We start from the raw sequence: 27,910 nt of genomic DNA, 5'->3' as shown, positions 1-27,910 counted from the left end.
TGTAGTTGTTCTGCCATAATCGTGTAGGTTTATGCTTGTGTGGTTTTGGCTCACATTTTACCGGTGCCAACCATTTAGTTATTATTTTATCTATAAATAAGTTATGCGTATGACTCAAGAAATGGATGACGATGAGAAGGGGTAAGTTATATTTTTCTCAATTTCCCTTGTAATCGTAATTGCCAATATTGTAAATCTTAATAGGTCATGCAGCAGGCTTGGCAGTGAAACCACGTTTCAATTATCGGAGAAGGCCAATATTTTGCAATTTTGTGGTGTCTGTTGGGTTCATACATGCTTGTTAGTGTTTTTTAAACAATTCTCGGACAGAAATAGGGCGGAATAAGTTCGATAAGAGGGATAATATGGACCGGTATAATCTGCCTTCGTCACGTTCGATGCCGGCGAGCGGGCAGCGACCCCAAGCCTTTCGAGCAGTCTCATAGCGTTGTCGGCGGTCATGGCCGAAGTTGAAATGTAAATTTTAAATTATCACGATTCGGCCAACCTTGAGTATGAAAAACATTTGAATATATGTGGACTCTAGCCAAATATTTTTACTCGATTTATCCGATTAATCCCGGAATCGAACTTTTGTTGCCCAAGGTGTAGTTGTGTTGCCTTATGTTAATTATTTACCGTCAGGAAAATGTAGCTCGCTTCGAATCTACGCCTCTCTTGTTACCTATACAGAATTTAAATAAATACACAAATTTGCCTTTTTATTTGAAATCAATTCCGTTTTTGCATTCGAATTTCGACGGAATCAAAGATGGTGAATTTATTTAGTTATAAACACGCGATTAGAACATTCGTTCTTGGCCACGACTATTTCGAAGAATCAATAATGAGTTGAATCAGAATTGATTAGCGTTAGATCATTCTGTGACCATTTTCCGATGGCGTTATTTGTTATCAAAATTACATAGTTTGCGTTAATAGAATTCAATGTCCATTGCTTGCAGAGTGTGTAAACATAAACACAGACAAATTTACTCAGTTTTGTTATAATTGATAAAGCTTTACAAACAAGAATTTTCTTTTGCAATGCATTGACACTGAAGACATGAACATAAACATTTCACGGCATATCATATTCCATGATTATTATTCTAGTTTTTGCCTAATTATTTTCATAATTTAACACTCAAGGCCGAGATAGTACTTTCTCACATTTCAACTTTCTATTAACAGAAATAGTTGATTGCATCCTTATCAGTACATTTATTCTAAATAAACTGTAATTATTTCATCTACTGGTAAACAATGTGAACATAATGGAATGCTGCTCCCAACACACTGAAAACATGTGTAAATAAACAGTTAGCTTTGAAAACATAATTTGAATTTATTTGGCCATTATCATCTTTCAAGCTGCATTTAGAAAGTGATTCACTGTTCTGTGTTGGATATAGAGTAAATAAATTACCAGTCATCAGCTCCAAGAGTTATGTAACATTTACGTGAAAGTAAAAACTTAGACATAGTTATTAAGTTTAGTATCATCAAGTCTTCATTTAGTTTTTAAGATGTTTACAACCATACTAGTAAATCAGGCTGCTTGCCTCATGAGAATTTTTCATCAATTGTTTCCAGTCAAACCTAAAAACAAGTAGTTATTTTGCATTGCCCTTCAAGTCAAAGCTTAAAAATAATATTATTTGCATATACATTTAGGTCAAGAGTATGTATTTAATGTCTCTTAAACACAATTGGATCCTAAAAATATAAGTATTACTAACTTTCTTTTTGAGGATGGACAATTTTCAAGTTCTTATCTGCAATTCAAATATCTAGCTTAAAGAATTTTATTTTGTGTTGCTAGTCAGTTGTATTAATTAGATTTACACTTTAGAGCACACTATGCTAAAATCCCATATCATAAAACAACTTATTTTGAGTGGTTTACATGTTAACTCGTTAGAGCCGGCAAGAATGTACAATAAATAAAATTACATTTTTGTTAAGTGTAGACAATACCATACTTGATGAAGTGACATTTTGAAGCAATTGCAGTGCTTCATGACGTGCGTGGGCACAATTCTTCAATACTGCATTGCTGGACACCAGCTCCTAAGGGTTAATAAGCAGGCGCTGTAGTGTTCAATCCTCTCTGCCCACCCTTGTAGAAAAATGGCTGCCCACTCCTGGACTGTATTACCCTAGCTATATTCCATTATGAGAATACAAAATAAATTCTTACGCTTTTTAAGTTTTAATATGGGTTTTCCAGCAATTTTGTAGAACTAGGTACAACACTCTTAAATGATAAGAATATGCTTAAATCGTAGGGTGGAAGGATTATCAACGACTTGGTATTTCTACATAAAATTCCAAATGTTGCCTTTGAAAGTCCAGAATTGCTTGCATTGATAAGCGTAATATTAGAAGTTAGGATTTATTTCAGTGCAAAAATTTTGGGACTCGCTACCATACAAAAGATGTCCGGGGGTAAAGTCCACTAATTTTGAAAAAATATATATTTATCTTTTTTACTTCTACAATCATGTAGAATCACCTCCCGAAGTTAGTGCACAATACCCCGGACACCCTGTATATATATTCCTCATTGCCCAGAATACTAAGCAAGTCAGCTGCATGACCAGTTGTAAGAATGTAGTAAACAAGCTGAAACCTGTAACAGCTTGTAAATACTACACAGTGCTGTGGTATGGTTTGGTGAAGGCTCTGTTGTGTGAGGTTGAGGTGATGCTGTGGATCGCTGCAGCAGCCCTGGGCAGGCGTGGAGAACCGCCCGAAGACATGTTACTATTTATGTTCAGAAACAAGTATATTTTCGATTTATGTCGTATATTGGCTCTCCGACAGAAAATTGTTTGTGGGAGGCCTTTCCTGGGAGACTACCCAGGAGAACCTCCAGAGATACTTCTCGCACTATGGGGACGTCATCGACTGTGTGGTGATGAAGAACAGTGAGTCAGGAAGGTCCCGTGGATTTGGCTTCGTCACCTATGCCGAGCCCACCCTGGTCAACGTGGTGCTGAACAGCGGCCCACACACCCTGGATGGCAGGTGAGCACACCACTCTTCATTATTCTGCTCTGTTGTAAAAATGTATTATATTTGCAGATTTAATAACTACAGTAAAATCATTTTTTCAATATCTCAAATGACGACGTTATGAGCTTTCAAAGAGAATTTGGGTAAAACGTATGCAATGGCTTCTCGTGACATCACACTAGAAACGATTCAGTACAATTCTTATTTGGAACGACAGTGCTGCACTACCATCGCTTATGTATTGTGATGTTACAAGATTTTCGGCCAGCCATAAATATCAACACTTGTCTGCTTGTATCTTCAATACTTATTCGGTATTTTCTAAAAATTCAATAAGTTTTATCCTCAGCATTCTCTAATTGCTGTGATATATTTGTAAAAAAAAGATTGAATTTCGTTGCGGGAGACATCCTCATTGAAGGTTGAAAGTGGAACATTCCATTGCAGTTAGTTCATTCTGTTATGAAAAATATTGACTATTAGTTGACCAATGCAACATCCCAATCTAACTTCTCCTAGCTCAACCCAACTTTATCTCTCTTTTGTCAACCTAACCTAACCTAACTTATTTAAATGATGAAAGTGACCGTGATGGTACCAGTGAATTTGGTTGTAATTGGTGATTGTTTATTTGTGATAAAATCTGCTTAGAATGAGTAGAACTGTGCAGCAAGAACATATCCAAACTCTTCATAGATTTAACATTATCATACTTTTATCATTCCATCTTCCCAAAAAGGTTTTCAATTACTACACGCCAGTTGTTACCATAAGACTATATCAGGGGCTGCTTTGAAGCCAGGGTTAGTTTGGTCTGTCAGAAGGACAGCTGGACATGCTGTACTCAGTACACGTAGATACTACAATAGTACACCCTGTAATCACGAGCTGCTGTTATATATAGTATGGTAACCACCTCTTATCTAGAGCCCCCTAGACTCTCCTTGCAAAATCCTGGTTGATCTAATTTTTCACTAGGCGGGAATCAAAACCCTTCATTTAAGTTAAATGTATATACCACTTTGCTACTGAGGTCATATATACTAAACCTCCTCAATGGGGAATTTGGTGATTTAAAACTGGTATTTTTATAGTGAGTTTATTGGTTCCATGATATGTGATTTGGCCATTTAAGTACTGCTCAGCGCTAATTATATTTGTTGACTCACTCAAAGAGAGAATGTTAATATCACAATTCCTAATAACAATTTTGCAGTAAATTACTCTAGAGCAGTTAAATATTGTAGTCATTTAATCCAATCATCCGTGTCCATGAATAATCTGTATTATCATACCTATTAGCATGTGTTTATGCATTTGTTTTAAAATAAAATAAAATGCATGGCTCGCGACTGTGATAGTTTCTTTTACAGTATTGTTGAATTCATGCTGTGTAAAATGTGACATTGACAATCCTTTAATGCGCATAAACATTTGGAATCTTTCCATACTTCTAAAGCAAATGATTTTATAAGTTCCCGAGTCATTTACAATCGTAGTGGTTAGTCAGACTTATTTGGATATATTATACGTAAAATTATATCAAATTCAATTTTTTGATGGTCTACTTTGATAGCCTTGTTTACTAGTGATCACTGCTTTCTTCCTTACTACTACTAACAAGAGTAATTAATACATTTAGATTGCCTATTGTGTGCCTAAACTTTTTATTATTTAAGTGCACACTGAAATCAGCATCTGAAATGTGAACTTAGTTTATGTACAGTGCATTAGTAACAATCTTTTACTGAGCGTAATGTGTTCAAACAGTTTGATAGTTGAAAAACTGTGGCTGTAAGAATTAGTCCTTGATAAATCGTAAATTTTTCGAGTTACACACAAAACCTAACCTTTATTTCCTCACACATATAACTTAACCTTTATTTCCTCACACATATAACCTTACCTTTATTTCTTCACACATATAACCTAACCTTTATTTCCTTAATCATATAACCTAACCTTTATTTCTTTACACATATAACCAAACCTTTATTTTCTCACACATATAATCTAACCTATATTTCCTCACACATATAATCTAACCTATATTTCCTCACACATATTTTATGTTTGTGGTGTAGATGTGCGTTGAAATAAAAGTATTGTTTGTGTGTAACTCGAAGGTGATTTCGGAGTAATATATCAGTGTGGTAATTACCCTGCGAATTGACGTGACACATTTGTTTTATACAATAGATCCGCCCTCAATCTTAAAATACCCTACCCTTATTGTAAGAAAAATAACATGGGTGGTATTTTTCCATTCTAAATATAAATACATCCATTCATGAATGTTTTAATTAAGTCATATTTCCAAAGCAAACCCACGTCATACTTATTTTTATTTGCCAATTTTATTCATTCATAGAATTATTACAAATAGATTGATAAAACCTTATCAATGTTCACCACATCCAGGCAGTTTCCAGGCCAATGATGGTCTGAAAGCGTTCAATGTTTGTGGCAGAAAATACTTCACGATTTTCCGAGGATTTTGTTCTGCATTTCAACTTCCTTTCAAAGATTGTGAGACATTTAATTATTCACGTCACAACATGTATGCTCTATCGATCAAGCAACTTGTATGAAAAACTTTACTTACATTCTGAATTCTATAAACTTTTCACTCAATCTACATAATCCATTTCCCATTATTACCGTACATGTCTTTGATTGATAATGTATTGTATACTACACGCCTAGTTATATATTGCAGTTTTTTTTAAATTTTTTTATTTTTTTTTTATTTTGTCACATCTTTTTAGCTCTCAGGAAATGTCTTAAACATTGACACATAATGTCAAGATAATGTCATTTGGACTGTGGTCTTATCCTTGAAAAAGTGGGTCACGTATTATTAGGAAATAAGATTTTTTTATCTTCTGCTGCTCGTATTCCACTTGATTGATTTGGTGACTTGTAAATATACTTGTAAGGAAGTCTTATTTACTTCAAGTTAATTAATTGGAGTTAACCCAGTAGGAGTATAAATATTAAACAAACCTCTAAAGTTCTTTGGTTATATAATGGAAATAATTTTTTTCTTTCATGTCTTTTTTGTAAGATTACAATAGAAGGTCAAGTTGTATGATTCATATTTCACATTTTTTTTTAAACTTTAGCATTAAATTTTTTTTGATTTATACATTTGAACCTTTATTATTATTTATTATTGGGGCGACCTTGAATAAATGAGTGCCCTAGAAAGTTTCGATTGCAAAACTCCAAAGGTCGTGTATCTAATATCAGGATAGGTGACTTAACGGTCACCATGAAATATTGAGCAAGCACTGATATTCTATGACGAACAAAATCCTAACGGAATATTTAAAAATGTTTCTTTTGTCAAAATAAGGAATGTGTTATTATCATTTCAAGTTGTTTTTGAATCTCTCTTTTATCTTGCAACATCTGCTGAGTTTTATCACAACCTTTGTTCCTTGCTTTCCCGCTTACTCATCCTGTCTGCGAGCATCTTATTATCAACTCGCTATCATAATATGTATGTAAAATTTCCTGGAATACTTGTGATATAAAAGTATGTAACTATCAATCCTAAGAAGAGTATTATTTTTTAAATGATAAACTAATGTTTATAAGACAAGGTTTTTATGCATAGCACAAAGGATTATTATAAGCATTAATCTTTCCATTAATTAATATTTCCCGTCAGCGACATTTATTTTTACTGGAGATATTTTCAATTTGTATGGATATTTCAGGCGAGTAATTAATGCTTATAATAATTTGTTATCCTAAGAAGAGTAGGCAGAGGATGAAATGCCATAGTTCTCTATCTTGACAAGCATTCATTTAAGTATTTGATATACGTTATACCTGCATTTTACTTTCCTGGACTGTCTCCAGCCTATTTATTTCCGCATTGCATATCTTGTTACTCTGTTCTCAATCCTTACTTCACTCTTGACAATTTGAAGATGAATAATTAATGATGCTGGATTGTTCAGGACCATCGACCCGAAGCCGTGCAACCCTCGCACCTTACAGAAGCCCAAGCGAGGAGGCGGGTACCCCAAGGTGTTCCTCGGGGGGCTGCCCTCCAACATCACGGAGACGGATTTGCGGGTCTTCTTCTGCCGCTATGGCAAGGTCATGGAGGTGGTCATAATGTACGACCAGGAGAAGAAGAAGTCCAGGGGTGAGTTATCCACTATATTATCATTTGAATGGGATGGCAATGGAAGTTGATTTCGAGTTTGTTGTTCAAGCACTGCAGAAGTTTTTTTGTGCAGTGAAGTGCACATTTGAGAGCAAGAGAACATCCACCAAGGTAATAAATAGCATTCGGTGGCATTTCCCCAGCTGTTATCATTCTTTTTTCCCATCCCAAATACCCTTCTCCCATCATTTGGTTCCCAAAATTAACTCCGCTGGCATTATTGCATTTACCCAGGAGCTGTCAACATATATTGAGTCAACAAATCTACTTTTATATTTATGGTTTTAAAAGACGTTCTAAAAAGATCCATCTTTTTACAACTTCTTCAAAAGTCTTCAGATTTGATAATATTGATAAAAGTTGCAGATGCATTCTTTTGCCACATCAAAGAATACCCATTTGAAACATTTTTTCAAAACTTTAAAATTTACACCTGCATTTTTATCCTGTTGCCATCACAGTACTGAACTTGTTTTTTGTATTTTCGTCTCCTATCATTAGAGGTTTGGAGTAACGGACTTTAATTCTTGATCTATCTGTCCCTTATGGCAGATTAAAACATCATTGACCTGAAATTGTTTTGTTTAACCGGTCAGCAACGTAAGCAGATATACACGATAAAATAACGATAGCAGTCAAGTACAATAAGCGTGTTTACACGTCAACGCGTGTGTTTCCACAAAAATCGTCATAACTCCGTTATTCTTCTAGTGACATCCCTAAAACAAAAAGTAGAATATTCGTATTGAATGAAGCTTCTCATCTCTATTCAAAGTTATCCATAGAAACCCGTAAAAAGACCTACTCAGTGGAAGCAAATTTTACCCGCCAAATCGTAAAACGACGCCAAGAAAGCCGTTTGACGTGCCGACCCGCCTCGCAAGTTTAATTATTTTTTTAAAAATATATTTTGTATGAAATGGTCAAAAAGTGAAGTGACAGAATTGTTTATTGTACATTTGTACGATGAAATAAGTGTTTTTTTTTTACATTATCCGTGATTTTAGTATCGTTTTTACATTTATTTATCGTATTTAATTTTTTCATGTTTCCATTCTAAATTTAAATATTTACAAATGTTAATATTTATTTATGATACAACAATTTGAAAGCCTATTTTGTAACCTTTCTAAAACAGTTTTTACTATTCGGCTCCGTTCAGTAATGTTTCATTTATAGAGCTTTGATTGTGAGGCGGTAATAACACAACGTTTTCGTGAAATTGACATTTCGGTAAAGACATCTTAGCTTCAAGTTCGCGAAAAGTCGGAGGGGTTAAGATGTTACCACATGGAAATAACTTAAGTTTGTATTTCCTGGAAGTAAAATGAATATCTCTGGCATTACGTCTTGATGTGACTGCTCTCCGAGGGGCTAATTGTATAAATTCATAACCAAATAGCATAGCTGCATGTAAAGTTAGTGGGTAGTTACATACTAATGTAGAACTTTGTCCTTATTACCGTGGGAACCCAGAATGTGTCAATATTGAATATTTTTATTCATCAGAATTATTATTATTATCATCCGGCAATTGAATACCAAACACTTAGTTGTAATATTACCAAGTCTATTTTTCTTTTACCTCCGCTATAATAGCGTTTGGTTGCAATAGATCAAAGCGTCCCTAGATTTATTGCATTGAAAAAGGGGGCGTGGTTACTATTTTATAAGGTGTGGTCAAAATTTTTTCACAGCTGTTTGCATTTTGAAATATTTTACAGTTCAATTTATAAAAAACACCAATTTAGAAACTATTATAACTATATTGAAGAAAAAAATCACATAACCCATCCATTATCAAAATTTTGGCATATTTATAAATTCAAAATAATCTTTTAGTAAGGGCCAGTCTTTTTTTCTACAGCACTATTCATCAAATTTCAAAGTTAAAATCGTCGGCTTAATTTGTAGAATGCGTAACTACCATTTGTCAAATTTTACAGCAGGCACAAAAACTTCATAGTGAAAAAAAATTAAAGACAGGTTATTATTTTTTATTTATGTTTAGAACATACCATATTTTTCTGTATTTATTTTCGATCATTAATCGTTTGTAATTTAAATCTTTCTATTTTAACACGGAATTAGGAAGCTGACTATTAATTCTGCATAATGGCCCCATGGACATTTTACTAATGTGTGTGTCTAAAAACGAAGTATTTTTTTTTACGAATTTAATTATTTTAAACGGTACTAATTTTACCACCAAATGGCATTAAAATCTTATTTTTGATGAAAACGGAGTTAGCAGAATTAAGCTGACTATATTCAAGTTTTGTTTTTATTCCAATATGTGCCAGTTGTTTTTACAGAATTTGAACATTAACTTTGAAATTTCATGAATTGTTCAAATTCTACAAAACAACTAACACAAAATTTCATGAATTGTTAAAATTCTACAAAACAACTAACCCTAATAAACACATTTTCATAATTCAGTGAACTATTAACCTATTTTCTCACAATGCATTTTGCACAAATAATTGAGTGGACACTGTAAATAAGAAATGACATTTTTATTGGACATATAATTTACGTTCAATCATTAAATAGTTTCATAAATTATTAACAGTTTCATATTTGCAGAAATAATGTATCCCAGTTCTTGATGCATTAAAGTCCATTTATTTTATATGCAGAGCAAAGTAATGTTTCAAAAATTAAATTAGAGATTGACTAATTTGTTTTATTGTTTTGAATAGGTTTTGGGTTCCTGTCTTTCGAGGATGAGGTATCCGTGGAGCGTGTCACTCAGGAGCATTACATCAACCTGAAGGGCAAGCAGGTAAATTATATTTTCTCTTTTTATGCACTCCTTACACAAATCTACATAAATATCATGAAAAAAACAGCCCTTAGGCTTGTAGTACGGCATACATATTCAACCCTTTCAGACATTGTATATATATTTGTAAATCATAGATTTCATAATTTTTTTGTTTATATACATTTTTTAGGTATTTTTCAACTATAGTGATTTATTTTTGGGGTAAAATGACGTGTTGCTCTACCTCCTTTTTAACACACTTCGGCCGGGAAAGATAGTTCTACCTTTTGCGCTGGCCTCATTTCAATGGCAGAAAAGACGGAATTATTCAATGATTTTATGTGAATATTATATACCAATCTCTGTGTTAAGGTCCCAACTATATGTACATAATTAACGAATCGTAATGCAAGTCTTTAAAAAAAAACTATTTTGTGCCTTTCGTTTACATCGGTATTTCAACAAAAAGATAGTATATTATTTTTTAGTGAAATAATTCAATTCCTGGAATGAGGGTTTTTATGACCGTGAAACCCGATTCGAATCTTTCTCCATTCCGCACTGACTCAACTCCTATGTGCAAGCGTGCGAGAGATGTCGAACGTATTTAAAGAAAGTAGGTACGAGCAAATACCGATAGGCGGACCGTAATAAACATATTACAAGGTTAATTGAGTTGCATTTCAAATAATATTCATTTAGTACTTTTATAGCTTGGGTATATGAGTTACCATGTAGAAATTTTTATTAAAATATTTTAATTATTTTCAAAAATATTTTTTTTTTTTTTTTTTTACAATATTACCGCACAAGAGTCCCAACTGCTCCCGTCTGGAGCCAGTGAGACTATGGCATCCCCAATTGGGGTATGTTGTGAGGCTGAGGGTATTGGGGAGGGGAGGGAGATGGGGAAGAGGAAGGTGGGGAAGTACCTGGCTATTCAGATCTGGTCACCAAACACGGCTAAGGCCATTTCAAGCAACGTTTCAATTCTGAATGGTGGTCTTACACCAGGGCGATACTGAGAGTATCTTCCACTCTGGAACGTGCCGCAAATATACTATATATTATTTTAAATTAATTAATTGTGAAATAACACAAATTAATCAAATAAAATTTATTTGCGCACGCCGGGTTCGAACCCGCGACCTTCGGATCTGTAGTCAAAAGCGTATACCACTAGACCACGCCGGCCGTCTCTATATAGCGATTCAAAACAAATTAAAGAAATTCACACGGGGCGTTTATTTTCGCACGGACTCAACATAACGCCACTGCAAAAAATACCCGGCCGAAATGTGTTAAACCAATGTTTTGGACAGCATTAAAGTGTAGATCATCATTTATACTTATTATACTGCTTTGATGATGGACAATATAATGCTGTCCGAAACGTTGGCTAAAGAAGGAGGTAGCGCAACATGGTTTAATTCTGCAAAAACAAACCACTATAATTGAATATTTTGTTCCACATTCCAGGCAGTTTCCAAACTAATGCATTATTTGGAGACGTTCAGGTTTGTGGTAAATGAAATAACACATTCATAAGATGAGAGTGCTTGAATCTCTGCATTTTCTTCATGGATATGTGACAATTATACATTATACCTGTAGTAGCATTTATTTACATAATTGCTCGAAAATATCTTTTTACAACTTGATTATTTACTTCATTAGACTTTTCTGAAATTTCTATAAATATAATATAAATTTATTATAAACCTTATGGAAGAAATTCTCTAAATGATAGTGAAAACCCTATCAAAATCCGTTACTTAGTTTAGAAGAACTAACTGCACAAACAGACGCGGATAACGAATTTTTATACTATTTAGATATTCATCTCATTTGAGATTAAAATTTATTTTAATAAAATTCTTTACAATGAATTTTATACAAAGATTATCTATGTATTCCCAGCCAGAAAAAGCAATGATGTATAATTTTAAAACGTAGTGTTATCTCGCAAACAAAAACTGGTTTCTGGTAGTTTGACCATGAAATCAGATGACTCATAATTTGAGTGCAACAATGAATTCCCTTACAGAAAATAGTGTCTAAATTTAATTATAAATCATTCCATTCACATAAAACAACAACAAAAGATAATCTATTGTACCTGGTGTTGAAGCAGTGTTTCACAAACTGGACAAATGTTACCAGGTGATCAGAGACAACTATTTAATAATAGCTAGATGGGCTACAATTATTTATATGATTGTATATGTATGATCTAATACAGCGTAATTAATAGTCACAATGGTCAACAAGTATGTTGTGACAGCACTGGGTCCGGTCCTGAGCCAAACCAAAGTAAAAACCTTGAGGGCTCTGTGTAAGGTATTATCAGAGCATTGGTAAGATGGCGCCCGGAGTGCACTGTTCCCATTGCGCCTGCCCTGGACAGCAGCACCATTAGACAATTTTAAATTTAGTTCAAAATTAGCATTTTATGTTCACACATTGTAGTCGGGCGCTTCAAACAATAGAATCTAGCCTATAGCGGGTGTTTTTCGCGATTAGCGCATAAATATATCGCTTTTCTAAAATTGACACAATTTCTAAACCAAATAATATTTTCAGTTGAAATTTTCAAAGAAATCATATATGACATTTGATCATCAACAATAAATTATAATTGCTTTGATTACATCATAATTTCACCACATTTCAAAGCTGAATATAAAAACCTGATATTAATTCAGTAAATAGCATTCAATATTTGAAAATTCCAAGTAAAAGATAACATGTTTATTCATATCATATAGTTATATAATAAATAATAATATATATTTGCCATGCCCGCAATTTTACAATTACTGGATGTGTGAAATCTGATCGCGTAAATTGAACAGTGTCGTCTAAGGTCGAAGGCGCACACTCGATAACTCATATGTTTAATTGCTTCTCGTCAAAAAAGAGTCTTTAGCGGTTGTCTCGCCTAATTGAAGAGCCCATTCCACTTATGAATCATAGTATTTCACGCTGATAACAAACCCGTATAATGCCGTTTCCCACCAAAAACCGACAGTTGACAAAAACAGCATTTGCCGTGTCCCGCAGTTGACCGACAGTCCGCGAAAAACGGCAAAGGCCATGTCCCGACGACAATGTGTTAAGTATTTTTTGACTGTTTTTGTGTCCACTTTTGTTTTATCTCTGTTTTATAAACATATGGTCCACCAAACATCTTATTTTTTGATTTACAGGACCATAATTGAAACTTTCAAACTGCTCTCCTGCAAATCATCTTTTTTTTCACTAATGATACATTTTGTCTTAAGACAATTGATATATATTATTATCAATGCCTATTATAATGGCCAGGTACCTACCAACCTTCCTTTTTCCTATCTCCTTCAGCCTCGACATACCCCATTTGGGGTTGTCATTGCTTCGGAGCAGTTGAGATTCTTGTGTCTTGTTAATTCATAAAAAAATAAAATATCCATCATCAAGCCATTTTTTCCGCATGTATGAGAGAGAGGATAGACTGCCACACAACTCTGTCTCGGCATGTGCACCTTGTATTTGATTCTTATCCATTTTCTGACTCTTGTCTATCTTTTACCAGGTGGAGATTAAGCGTGCCGAGCCCCGCGACGGTTCGGGCGGCCAGGGTAAGATGGGCGGGGGCGGTGGTGGGGGGGCCGGAGGCGCCGACGGGGGCCAGTGGGGCCCGCCGGCCGGAGCCCCCATCTCCGTGATGCAGGGCCATAATGGACAGATGGGCGGCCCGCCACTCAACATGCCTATGGCTGGGCCTAACATCATGCACGGGTGAGTTATGCATTATACCCGCAATAAGCTAAAGAACTGATATTGTTCGAAACATTGCATTGTAATTTATTCTTCCTGAAGTATAATAAAAATACCAAATACATATATGTAAAGAAATCAAGTATAATAGTTCAGGGCTGTCAATTATTGAATTTATATAAACGTGTTAGATCATTAACTATTCTACGTTCAGATAATTTATATTTATATCAGATAATCATCGGTATTTGTTCATTCTCAAAATTTGAGCTTGTCCAATGATATTACAAAAATACAAGACAAATTTTATTCATACTAATCACATTAGTACATATTAATAGTACAAATGAAATAGCTGTATGAACGACCCGCTAAATTATGTCCACTGGATGTAGTTTAGTGAAACCACTGTAACGTGTCTTCACTCTATTAATTCATCTAAGCTTGTAGTGGTAGATCATAGGTGTAATATTGATCCACATTCCAGGCAGTGTCCAAACAAATTCCCTTATTTGGATGCGTTCAGGTTTGTGGTAAATAATGTACATGTTTAATGAATGAGAGTGTTTAGATTTGGACACCCTCTCACCCAATGTGTTACAAACCCCTCACCACTTATATAATCTTCCAAACCCAATATAAATTAACAATTTGACTAATATTGCGGGTGTTCGCTTATTCAGGTACCAGGGCTGGGGCACTAGCCCAGGGCAGGGCTCGTACGCTGGCTACGGCACTCCATCCGGACCGGGCTCCTATCAGGGCTGGGGCGCTCCACCTGGGCCCCAGGGACCCCCGCCTCAGTGGGGCTCCAACTACCAGCAGCACCCACCCCAGACTCAGGGATACGGCAGCTATGGTAAGAATACACTTCAATATTAATATTATCATAATATAGAATATCGATGAGGAATATATCATTTACACCCTCTCCCATAATAGGGAATTCTCTTCACACCAAAAAATCACTTATTATTAATTATTCACATGTAGAAACACTTCAGACACAAGGATACATAGTTTTTATAATTTTCAAAAATCATTTATTTAAGTTATAATGACTTTAAAAACAGGCGCGAACGAAATATTTCAATGCAGCTAAAAATGCCCGGTGATTGATCAAGCGTTCAAGGGCGAACGATGATGTCACTGTTGACCGGCATGAGTAGATCCTGCATACCGATGGCGGCGGCAAAGGTGTGACGTAGCACTTGTGACGTAGCGGTTAAAATGGCGCATGACCGTTTTCAGAGCCGAAATAGCACGCAATTTTTAAAACAACTACAAAAAATTGAAAATGCATTTAAAAAAAAAGAAAAAAAAGAGGCACATAATAAAATAATTATCTTTATTGAAATAAATTATTTACAAAATGCACGAGAATTCCCTATTGGGATTAACTGCAATATGTAACTGTTTTTGATGTTGAATTATGACATAATCATGAAATTTGGTACACCAAAGGCCACCCAATCTTGTCCATCAATGGATTAGATTCAGATTCATGTTATTGCTGTTCCATAATGAGTGAAGGTTTATAATGTGGATTGCCCGCCCACCACACTCTTCTTATATATGTATTTTATTTAAAAAAAATTGGTTGTGCTTGCCAATAATGTGTTTGGTGAAAAGTAATAGAATCATCACAAGATATTATAGTAATTATTTATTAATCCGCAATCCAGGCAGTGTCCAAACTAATGTGTTGTTTGGGGACGTTCAGGTTTGTGGTAAAAGAGTTACGCATTTAAACGATGTGAATGTTGTTGATCGACATTCTCTGACAATGTGTGTGACAATTTTATTTTTTCAGCTATTGTTGTCTTACGTTTTCTGGAACCTTGTAACATTGATATTGTTTTTATCTTTCAAATCGGATACTGCAGATTAACAAAGGTTATAACTATTTCCTCGCTAACTTCGTAAAACTCTCTCCACCAAGGCGTGGTATGTCACTTCTTTTAAGCTCAGCTTGGTTGGAATAACGAACTTAGTACGTAAATCTGCACGTTGGTCGTAAGCATATATATCAGCGATATTGCATGTCTGGGATTTCAATAGAGCAATGTGTTTATTTTTATTGCAAACCGAACTACTGTCATTGCAACGTTTCGAAATGTCGATGAATGCAGTTTATATTATATGTACGCAGGTTTGATTTACGAGTTGATTTTGCTACACACACTTTTAGAATTGGTTAAGAACGACTTGTGATTTCCAACTCTCCAGCCCGCCCCCGTCACATGGTGGTTCGTGTTACAGCGTCTAAACTGTAGTTTTTTTTTATTGACAAGCCCCAAGGACACAGAAGCTTCAACTTCCTCAGAGGGCTTTGAAGCCGAGAATGGACCGTTACTCGGTGAGATGGGAAGGTTGTGAAGACTTTGCCTTTATACTGAAGTTGTGTCTGTCTGTTTCCAGGTGAGATGTACGGCCGCGGAGGATCGGGCGGTGGCGGATCAGGCGCACCGGGCTCGTTGGGCGGTGGTGCAGGCGGTGTAGGTGGAGTGGGAGCCGGCGGCAAGCCGGGCCAGGACTATGCGGCGGCATACCAGCAGTACCCGCCCGCGCAGTACCAGCAGCAGGACCAGGTGAGGTGTCACCTGAATGAATGAACAAGGAACATAGACAGTCAACCTCAATTATCAACCAATCGCATTAGGTCTTTCATATCATTGGTTTACTGCTAGAAGTGACATTTTTGTTAAAACTTATAAGTCATTATCTACCTAGTTTAGTTATTAGTCATTATGTAGAATAGCGCATTGTTTGCAGCTAATTGAGCTCCCTGATAGAGTTACTAAGTGTACATAATACCGATAATTTATTGTTAATACAAAATCACTAAAACATTTTGGTGACTTCTTGCTAGACAACAATATATCACCATTCGTTGTTAGATGATGTTTGCAAAAGTCGCTAAGTGCAGTTTTCTTAAATTTTTTCCTGTTAATATGAAAAAAAAAAAAAACTTAACAAAAGCAGTTGAAATAGATAAATAAAAGTACATTTAAAAATTCCACTTTGTTATTATTTTAGCTTGGTTGGATATACCTGATTAAAGATAGCTGAAACCAAGTTGATTTTCTCGGAATCAACATTTTGTTAGGACTTCTGGCAGTAAGCCGATGATATCGACACTTCTATAAGACTAGGCAATTTGAGTAATGTTCAATATCAGAATGCATTATTGTTTTCACTTATCAACACTCCTAACGAACTGGATGACTTGAGTAATGGCCACCGTAATCGAAGTTTTAACCTTACAAACAAACACTGAGCTTTTTATTTTAAATATTGTTATACAGGGTGTCCGGGGGTAAAGTGCGATAACTTCGGGAGCTGATTCTACACGGTGGTAGAAGTAAAAAAAGTAAATTAATTCCCTTTTTTCGAAATTTCAATGTTTATTTTCCCATACGAAAATATTTTTTCGTACAAGAATATTTATTTTCCCATACCAACGATTTAACTATTTAACCTAAAAACTACCTTTTAACAATGGAATTACGAAAAAAGTTATTTAAATTTTTTTACTTCTAAAGTCATGTAAAATCAATCGTCCCCCCGAAGTAAGCGCACTTTACCCCCCTGAAAAAATGAATCTGTATTTTTTTTTATATTTTTGAAAAACTTTTATATAATACTTATTGAATTAACCAAGAACTTTTCTGAAATAAATAGTCATTATTAGATAAATCAGATATCCAAATAGTTTGTCATCTATTTTTTTCACTACCTCACAAAATTGATATGTGAAGATGCACTCAAATTATTAACTTTTCTCCAGAAAATATTGAAACTCCTTTTGTTAAAGTTAACATTTCAACGGCTCAAAATTCAAGAAATTGTATCTCAACCTTTTTGGCAAAAATGAGTTGTAAACTAAACTAAAATCTGTTAGTCTATAATTTCAATGCATTAACATAAATTTTTATTGACTTTGCTTTTAAACTGTAACCCTGGTACCTATCCACGAATAAACCGTACCCCAAGCGTTAGTGCTTATGTGTATGTTTCATTTTAATAGAGACTAAATGAATATCACAAAAAATGTCACATATACCCGTTATCCTATACATGGTGTCTGGAAACTCTTACATGTAGTAAGAGTTTCAGGATGCCCTGTATACATGAGGAATGCGGTGAAAAGGTTAATGGTTTACAGAGATGCAGTATCTTATGTACAAGCCACGAATTTAGTATTTATTATTAGTGACTTCTATGTTCCGCTTGTTTGTGTACTGCATGCGTATATTGTATCCACTTATATTGAATCAATCTGTCCTGGGAATAGCTTTTTGAATGATAATAGTGATGATGTATTTGTGGGCAGGGCTCCTCGTACGGCGGCGTCCCCCAAGGCCGCTCCTACGGCTCGGGCGGTGAGGGAGGCTACTCAGCCGGAGTGGCGCACCCCTCGCACCAGCCCACCACGCAGCCAGGTCAGCTGCAGCCGCAGAAGCACTTTGACTTCACCAAGGAGTGGCCAGCCTCGTGACCGCCACACCACCACGCCAAGTGAACGCCAACACTCACCAACCAACAAACAACCTCTTCTTAGTTCCCTTTCTGTTTACCCATTAATGTAAACTGCATCACATCTTCTCTGTTTTCCCGGGTACACATGATCCATTCGGAACAGTTTGCTAACTTAACCTAAGATTTGGGTGTTTCACACAAATTCCTTCATATTTGAGCACTATCGAATTGTTCTGCCCCATTATTTGAATGGTTCTCGTTGAAAGCCGATTCTCAAGCCTTTTTAGCTTTAAATCAAATTTTCATCAGATGACCAGTATAACAGCATGATCGTTATGCTTGATAGCTGATTTCGATTTGATCAAAAGTCAAAACTTAAGGAGCGTTCAAATCTCAACATTTTTTAAATGGCGATCATCTATTTGATGGCAATTTAATGATAAATGGGATTAATTTTGAAGCATCCCAATTAAAGTTTACTATAACAATTATGCAACTTCTTTGTTATAATATTATAGTAGTTCTGTTTTCCCTGGTTCGTTGTCCATTCGGAAGAGTTTGCTAACTTTACTTAAAGATTCTTTAAAAAAAAAAAAAAACTATTGTAAGCTCTTTGATGCTTAACATTTTTTTTTGTAGATTTTTGACAAGCACTACTATAATATGAACCTTCCATGTTGGCTTACAATATCTAATCAATCCACCACGCTTATCTTCATTAAAGTAGTATTTTGTTCTGTTTCCCCGGGCTCGTTATCCAATCAGAAGAGTTTTACTAACTTATTCTAAGTTTATTGTTTCTTTTCTTGAATTACTATTGTAAGTCTCTTTGACACTATATACATAATTGACAAGCACCACATAATGATGGAGCATCGCGTCCTCACGCGCAGTTGACTAAGATTTTCTTGACATGATATAGGTGGTACCGTGACGACCCGGCTTATGACTCACGGCTGACGATATGGATGACTATTGAGCACGACTAGCCGATATAACAATTTATATCTTGTTTTCTTTTTCATGAATTATTTGATAAAACTGGTCTCTCGTCGGGGTGGTGGTGATGATGTGGATGTCTTCCTAGAGATATATAAATGTACGTCCTAATGACAGACACTATCTTAACCTGCCTAGTTTGACATAAAGAAACCTACACGTAAGCTATACATATAGATCCTCGGTTATATATATCCCTAGACTAGAACTGATTAGGATTAAACTTATGCTTTAATTGTAAAATCACTACATATGTTTATAATTGCAGATTGCGTTTGGTTGTTTTTCCCTTTTATTTATACGAATCTGGCAGAACATAAGTTAACTAATTTTAAGCCTCAAAAGCTCAAGTCGCATAAGCATAATGATAGTAACAAAATATGTTTAAAATAGCATAAAATACGATACCTTATTCTTAACTTGACTACATTGATTGATTGATTGGATGGAGCACATTGGTGATTAATTGATTTATTGTATATCGCCCGGGCCACAGGAGGTACTGAGGCCGCCGCCGACAGGGCTGTTAGGAAATTTGTATAAAGATAACGTCTAGGACATAATATGGCGGTGCGGGAGCGGGCGCGGACGTGCAGCCGCCCCTAGAGATAATTATATAACATAGCTCTTCCTAGGAAAGTACCTAACAAACTATTGCCAATTAAGTGTTTGATAATTTGTACATTGCTGCTTGCTTGCTTGTTGACTTGTTGGCTCTGGTTGGTTGTTTACTATTTGTGTTAGGGGTTATATTACATTACATTACATTACATTACAGTTAGGTTTAGGGGCTACTATACTACATAAGTACATACATCAACGGCTGCCTTGGGCTCCGCTGTGCATCCCCCGCCCCTGCGCGCGTCCATCATAGTTTATTTTACTTTGTTGTGATACTGTGAATGTTCTGTGTATACTATATATCTACGTTAACTCTAGCTGCGACTTGTGGGCATCAACCACCCACCCACCTCCCCACCCCTCCCTCTTATCTCTTACCCCTATTGTTAGGATCTTGCTTTTGTTATTTTATTTAATTTAAACTCTTTGTTTACTGCATGCGCCTTCGGATATTAGACATATTATTATTACCATACTAAAGTTTCCCATAAGAATATGAACTGTTATGGCCCCTCGATGTAAACTACGTATTGTGTACGATACCACGGAACCATTTAGACAAATTGTTTGTACAAACTTGTGGAAATCGTGCGAGACAAAAGTAATATTATTAACTTAAATGAATTAAAGCTAGTTGTTGAATTATAAAATGAAAAATTTTATCTTTACGAAATATAGATGAGAGTGCAAAATGGTTTTTATTGTATAGAAATTTATCGAATGATTTAATTGAAATAGGTAGAAAAATATGTAAGATTGTTACTTGATGTTCTACGTCTGTCGCTAGGGAGATATCCACCACGTTGCCACCCCCTCCCCCCCTCGAGAGACCACCTTATTTCATATGGCTTTATTTATATATTAACTATATATTGCGTTATTAACATTACATTACATTACACTACAGTATGGTATGATATATGATTATCTTTATCTTTAGTGAGTAGGCTTATGATTTGAACATATTTCCACGTAGTGCTAATAATGGATACACCTTTTGATATAATGTTGTATATGAATGGCATTCTTCAGTAACATAATATTAATGAAGTTATCATGAGTTTGTTGTAGGGATTTGTAGTGATTTTAAGCAATGAAAGAATTAATGTAACACTGCATTATATATATACGTATATATTATAAATTAATGTAATTAATCAATTTAACTATCGTAATTGACTAATTATCAGTTGACTCAGCCGTTGTTGACGGTATCGAAGTAGCATGGTACAATTGTAAGTCCATTGTACATTGTACGTATACTATTGTATTGAGTAACTTAAACCAGAGAAGCATTTGTCTCCATCAGTTGACATACTCTAACCACTTGTTTCATTCTTTATCTTTACACTTGTATTACAGTGTATACAATTAAACAAACACTCTTATGGTATAATGCACGGAGACACAAATATTTAAAGGTAAATTAAAGATATAGAACTTATTTATTTGTCTTAATTAAAGTCTTTTTAATTCTTAATAGTAAAATAATGCAAGAGTACATAACAACCCGCGATTTTTAGGAAAAATTTCGACTGATGTACAGGATATATATTTACCCAATAAGTTTTACCAATTAAAAGTAATTATGGTTAACTTGATAAAATTTAAAGTAATTAATTTTTATATTAGTTTTACAGTTCACAGAGTCACTAAAATTAAATCAATGTCAAATGTATGTGTCGAAAGGAGCTCAGAGTTGGTTGGGAGCGCAAGAGCAAGAGCGAAAGCGAGAGAAGCATATTCTCCCACATATTGTGTCTATGTATTGTGCAACCAAATATATGTCAAATCAAATACTGAAATAGGCTTGTATAAGTTAACTTTATGTTTATTATAAATTATGATAGATGAAGTCGTCCTACCTAAAAATAATTAGTTGATTACGGTTTAAATTATTAATTTTAAAATTGTGTGAAATTTAAGTATTGATAATATAATTGTACACTATTGTTACAAGTATATATTTAGTAGATACTGCATTGAGGTTAGGTTATGTTATACAATGGGTACATATATTAGAAGTTAGCCCTTGTATCGTAATTAGATACATGTTCCGTAGACTCTTATACTAAGCTTTCTTTAATTAATGGTTTTATTACTGGTTTAAATATTAATATTACCACTTGCAAATATTGTGGATTATATATCTATTTGTAAGAACATTATTCAACGTAGATAAAAAGGAAAATTTTAAATGGAAACGGCATTTTCAATTCAAGAAACCTTCCTTCCATTTGTCCTACCATTTGTGTACAACGTACTTTTCAACTTTTTATTTTACTGGTTTATTTCTCAGACCCCATCTGGCATAAACATATCATAATTATTCATAGCATAAAGTTTGTCTTATCAAGTATTACTTTACTAACCAACTCCCTTCTCTCTATGGGTTTGATTATATTGTTGGTCATCTATCGAGTTGTCAAGTACATATTTATATTGTATACACAAATGCTCCTTTCTGTCCTTCCATTCCACAACCGACCGACCAACCACTCTTATTGTAAGCACAGAGTTGTTCAGACAAACTAACAAACACTAGCTGACTATTGTTGCCGACAGAGATGACCCAGGAATGTGTCTAACAGATAGACCAACAGTTAGGACACAGGTAACTGAGTCAATATACAATAACCAAAGTCAATTACTTGCCGACTGCATCCGTCACATGTCTGAATAATCTGCTTAGTAATTGTTGTTGTGAGTATAGCACACTTCTGTTTATTCTGGATTCAACGGAAATGCAGGGAAAAGATTCACCATGAGAGGTAGTATGATTTGGAGACGGATAAGGATTTGGTTATTTTTGGAGCTACGGAGGAAGCCATTTTGGGGAAGATCCATGCTTCGACAGGGTTCTAGAAAGAGTTCTCTGATTGTTGGAAGATGGTTAACGAGATAGATGTTTGTCGAGAGTGAGTAGCAAGAAGATGATTTTTTCGGATCGCTCAAAGGAATGGAGGCGGGACTACTGGACAGTGTATTAAGGTGAGCTTATTCAAAACCAAATTATTTGTCTTCCCATCTCATTTGCTGGAAAACTATTCATTATAAAGGTATTTTGCCCACTTTCCATCATAATGGGTTTTTACTTTCTTTTGGCAATACAATATTTTTAAATTTTATTTTAGTTTTTGGTAAAATTAAAGCTGAACGATGGAGCACTAATTTTGCTTTATTTGTGATAGTTTTTGGGGGTTGGAAAGTTGTCCTTTTCCATCTTCATTTCCACTTCGTCCTTATTGTTCATAATATCACATTATTATATTCTAGCCATATATTTTATTTGTTATTTCATATTTAGCTAATGGTTTTTATTATTTTGAAATAGCTACACATTACTAACCTTTATACATTGAATATTTGCACATTGTTTTCAAATGTTGCTCACCGACTAGAAATAATAATATATTATTTCAATTTATAACTACAATATTATTATCAAATGCTTCCGTTGACAAACAATTTGATGGATTACCAGTTGGTATGACTTTTTAAAACAAATTTTCTTAAGAAAATATGTTGTTTAAACAGCTTTTTTAAAAGTACATTGCCTACATAATGCGTATTTATCCAATCAATCTGTGTTATTGATTTTAAAAACATTGTAAACAAAACAGAATTGGAACTGAATGCGTTATCTTGTGTTCAATTTTGAGAGGAATAAATGCCTTCAAAGAATGCATTCATAATTCTAGTACACCAAATACATGTTTGAAGCTAATTTCAGATATTAGTTTCAAATGATTTAACTGTTTTACAAATTGACTCTAAACCAAATGGTGTAGAAATCTTATCCCAGCGATGAAGTGTTCACTGGGTGACGTAGTGTGGTAGGTTCGTGTGGCTTTATTTTCTTATTTTCTTTACTTGAATGTTTGCCAGAAGACTTCAACAAATAATTTATTAACATTGGTTTCGAATCCCAATTTATTCATTCAGTAATTTTGTCAATTATCATTTGTTAATGCATAGTTACGTCTTCAAAAGATTGAACCATAGAATTGGCACGTCATTTATATAAAAAATTGTTTGTGTTAAGCATGAAATTTTAGCAGCACTTATAATTTTCAAAGCTACAACTCGATGAAAAACATCATCACAGGAAAGTGATTCTGCTTTGACTGCTAAAATTTTTAAACATTGGAGTCGAAAAACTTATTAAAATTTAGTAATTTTACTGTGAAATTTAAACCATTGTCCTTTATAATGATGGGTGTGTAAACACGCAAACCGAACTGCCGAGTTGAACAATGACTAATGGGAAAGAAATGAAGTAAGCGCGAAGTGCTGCTTGCGATTGCTTCGATCCTTAACCATAATTTGTGGTTCTGTTTGCGCGTTTTTTCTCGTGTGTATACGCAGCGTTAGAAACATTGAATCCAGGGTATAGAAAAAGCTTCCTTTGAAAAGAACTATTTAAAGTAAAGTTCATAGGTAGTGGTGGTTTCAGCTGTATTGCTTTCCCGTCATGATAGTGTGGCATTTTTTTTTGCACTTGTTATGAAAAGTTGTTCGTCCGTTGGTCTGTAAATACAACGCTTTATTACTGGAGAAGCAGCTAACTATCCGAAAGTTAATTCTAAATCCTAGTGATTGATTTTTGTGGTAATGAGCCGTGTTCTGCTTCTTCCTCTATCCAACAAATTGGATACCCTTTCAGCCGCCATCATAAGGGCAGGTGTGCAGATGTAGGACATTGCAAGGTCGTCTGAAACGTTGGCTATATGATGAGCAAGCAGCGCATCATGGCACATCAGCGCATAAATCAATCATCAATGAAAACACAACATTAATCTTTCTGCATGTTAGGATGGATGAATTGATTAGATGCTCTAGGAAACAGCAGCTTGCGTTATAGTATTTAAGACTATGTTATATTATAGATTCTGATCACGGAGAAGGTGAGGAGGATGGTGAATTCAACGGAGGATCCGGCGATGGGACTTATCACCGCACGGCAAAGAGGTACCAGGCCAACGCTCAAGCCGGCTCCTTCCATCCCTATCGGCGCTGAACCTCCCAACAAATGACAACCACCCTTTTCATATCTACCAATATTCCAGTCCAGACAAGCAACGCGGAACAGCTACCAAACCTTTCTAACTATTTGCTACACCGTAAATAACTAAACGTTTTATCAATATTGGAAAACAGTTTGTCTTTAACAATACTGTCTAAACGGAGGAAGTAACTAGAATTATTTGTTTTGTATGTCTGGCATATTCGCAGTGACAAAATTTTGTAATGTTTTCAATAATAAGTTAACACATTGTGGAAATAATTGTATTTTTATAGTTTTGTAATTGTGATTATGAAATTAACAAGTTTTTTCTTTGGCAGCATGAAAGTATTGTTTTTAAAATTTTATTTTAGTCTTCTGAAATTCTTGAATTGGTCCTCATTTATTTAAGGGTAAACGACATATTTGTTATAATCTACACGTTTGTAGATGATCTTAATTTAATTATTTTATGAAAATACTTAATACTTTTTGCAAGTTATACTTTAAAATATTAACTCAATTTTTACAAGAAAGGCATACAAATACAATATTGGATTGAATCACCGATACAATATTGTATTTGTATGCCTTTCTTGAAAGAATCGAGTTTGTATACTGACAAAACTATTTATTCATATTCATAGTGCGTGTGTACGGGCGCAAACAAATAATTTGTCTTAGTATTTTAAGCCATAACTTTCAAAAAGTGTATTTTATAACATATTAAAATCAACGCCATCTATGAATGCGTAGATTATAACATACGTTGCTCTTTAACCTTAATCTTTTTTCCTTTTTGTTTTGAAACAGATTTTTATATTGTTTTATTTTTTGAGTTGTCAATTTACAAAACATTTTATCTAGTGATGCAACCAATACATTACGTAGCAAAGTTTTTGTGGCAAAATTGTTAAAACTCATTACACATTTTTAAAGATTTCAGTTCAAAACTCTACTGGCTGAGATTTTTTTACCAGATTCTTAATGTCAATTTTCCTTTTGCGGTAATCGGCTTCTATCTGCCAATTAAAAATTTATGTCAATAGTTTTTATTGTTAAAATAAAAACTTTTTTTTTTCAATAAATCAAAGAAGTTTTTCTATTTGTAAATTGTCTTAATTATGTTTTAAATGTAATCATAATCTTAATGGTGAATGTAAGATTTGTTGCATTACTAGCTTTTCGCATAGGCCTTAAAATCAAAAATACATATAAGAGTTTTGTTGCATTTTATTTAGACAAGAATGTGTTTTTGCGAATATCTTTCTGAATTAAAATATTTTCAATAAGACAGTTTCGAATGTTAAAAATTTTGAAATGTATTTAATTTTAAGTTGGATTATCATTGATGTTGAAGGTCTAATGACACTAAACATGAAAAAATAAGCTATAAGTGTGAATGCATTATGATACTAAACTAATCCGAATTATAATAATTTTTATTAAGTAAGTCTTTGAAAATAAAACCACACTTGCAAAAAAGCCTTTTTGTGTAAAAAATTGACGTTTCATAAATAATAGCATTATATCGACGGCTTAGAGTTAAAATATTTTATCTTCATAAATCACTATATTGAGGACATTATTAAATCTTGGGGACATTAGATTTTGCCATATAAAAATAAGTTTTTTTAGTTCCATATCAAAATCTGTATCTATCTTTAGTAAATACTATATTTTGGCATGGATTTCATTATGCATAAAAATATTTATTTTAAGGAGATACAATATCTGTGCTCATAAAAATTGCATGGAGGATTTACAATATTTAATTATGATTTAAGACGGTAGGTTTAGGAGAAGCAATATTTGAACACAAAGTCAGGAAATCTTTGTTATATTTCAGTACTTAAAATCATTTCGACCTAAATTGGAGATACAATATTTTAACTTAAAGCCTTGATTGTCCTTACAAATCTCTGGACGTTTAAAAAATATTTTTTCTGTATTAACTTTAATACTTTCATAATCAGATCGACTTGTTTTGAAATAAATTACCACCATTTCTAATTCCTATAATATAATTACTCATAAATAAATAATAATTGTAATACTTAATGTTAAAGTAATAATTGGATTTTAAAATGACAACATATTTTTTTATGATAAATTAGCACTATGCCAAAATGCATGGTACATTTATAATATTGCAAAAATTTTAATCTTTGGAAAAAAATATCTTTAAATAATGTCTTACATATTTTTTAAGACAGACTAAAATAAAATAATATCTTTGATAATTATAGTGTCTCTAATGTTTTTTTTTTGATTAAGTTAACAAAAAAATGTTATTATGAAAAATATAACAAGGTTTATGTTTTTAAAAGTTTAGTTTTTGACTAATAATAAATTGACTAGTGAGTTCTTGTTCGAGCACATTTTGGAGTATATATTATTATTTTTATTTTTCATGCATCCTATTTAGTACTTTTATTATTCTCTGAATGGATTGGAATTTTCTTGCCACTGAACAATATAATATTATTAAACAGTAACAATTAGAATAAGCTGTTTAAGAATTTGAATATTTTTCTAGATGGTATTTACACGCAACATAATATATAAATATTATTACGAATTCAAATAGGCCCTATTGTTTAAGTGTTGGTTTATTTTTACAAATAAGCTGGTGATCTGTGAAAAAATTCAGTTAAATATTTGACAACTATTTTTATTTAGTTGTAAAAGGAAGTCGATATTCAAATCACCCGTGGATTTAATTATTTTTTTTACATTCCACAAACTTTATTCATTTGCTACAATTTTCCTGAAAAGCAAATAAAATAATTATGTAAGTGAAAAAAAATGATATTAAAAGGAAAAAAAAAACTTATATTTTGTAATGTGTAGCGAAAATTATGGAAGTTTTTAATAAAACAATGGTGTTTTTCTTTTTTTATGACGAGTGTGTGCAGAACTCCATATTCTAGTGTTAAAATGTTCAAAAACCCAAATTGAGCAAAGAAGTTAATAATAGTGATTATTTGTAATCAATGTTTATTTGAATAAATATCATGAATATTTCATTAATAACTACATTTTTTATTTACAGCGTTGATAATAATTC

At 33.8% G+C, this 27,910-nt stretch overlaps 1 protein-coding gene across 2 annotated transcripts; it reads left to right on the top strand.

Moving 5' to 3' along the window:
* Window positions 1-27,833, top strand: Hrb27C (Heterogeneous nuclear ribonucleoprotein at 27C). 2 transcript variants are annotated; one of them, XM_089642914.1, is made up of 9 exons: window positions 1-141; window positions 2,830-3,033; window positions 6,993-7,183; window positions 9,910-9,992; window positions 13,549-13,754; window positions 14,417-14,592; window positions 16,155-16,324; window positions 18,070-18,178; window positions 24,725-27,833. In XM_089642914.1, exons 1-9 carry the CDS (start codon window positions 104-106, stop codon window positions 24,853-24,855), a joined length of 1,308 nt encoding a protein of 435 aa, XP_089499040.1. In that variant the 5' UTR covers window positions 1-103; the 3' UTR covers window positions 24,856-27,833. The 2 variants fall into 2 exon arrangements, with proteins under 2 accessions (XP_089499040.1, XP_089499048.1); XM_089642922.1 differs by lacking the exon at window positions 24,725-27,833 and having other exon boundaries at window positions 18,070-19,977.
* The last annotated feature ends 77 nt before the right edge of the window (window positions 27,834-27,910 follow it).

This window comes from Hesperophylax consimilis, chromosome 2 (assembly GCF_061612785.1).
Source record: "Hesperophylax consimilis isolate HC1 chromosome 2, BYU_Hcon_1.0, whole genome shotgun sequence".
Taxonomy (NCBI): domain Eukaryota; kingdom Metazoa; phylum Arthropoda; class Insecta; order Trichoptera; family Limnephilidae; genus Hesperophylax; species Hesperophylax consimilis.
This window is presented reverse-complemented; position numbering and strand designations above follow the sequence as displayed.

Excerpts from the sequence above, each read along its gene's own strand:
- Hrb27C (XM_089642914.1), top strand. The coding sequence starts at position 104 with ATGCGTATGACTCAAGAAATGGATGACGATGAGAAGGG. Across the intron at positions 9,993-13,548 it reads TCAACCTGAAGGGCAAGCAG|GTGGAGATTAAGCGTGCCGA; the intron begins GTAAATTATATT and ends ATCTTTTACCAG. Across the intron at positions 18,179-24,724 it reads CCAGCCCACCACGCAGCCAG|ATTCTGATCACGGAGAAGGT; the intron begins GTCAGCTGCAGC and ends GTTATATTATAG.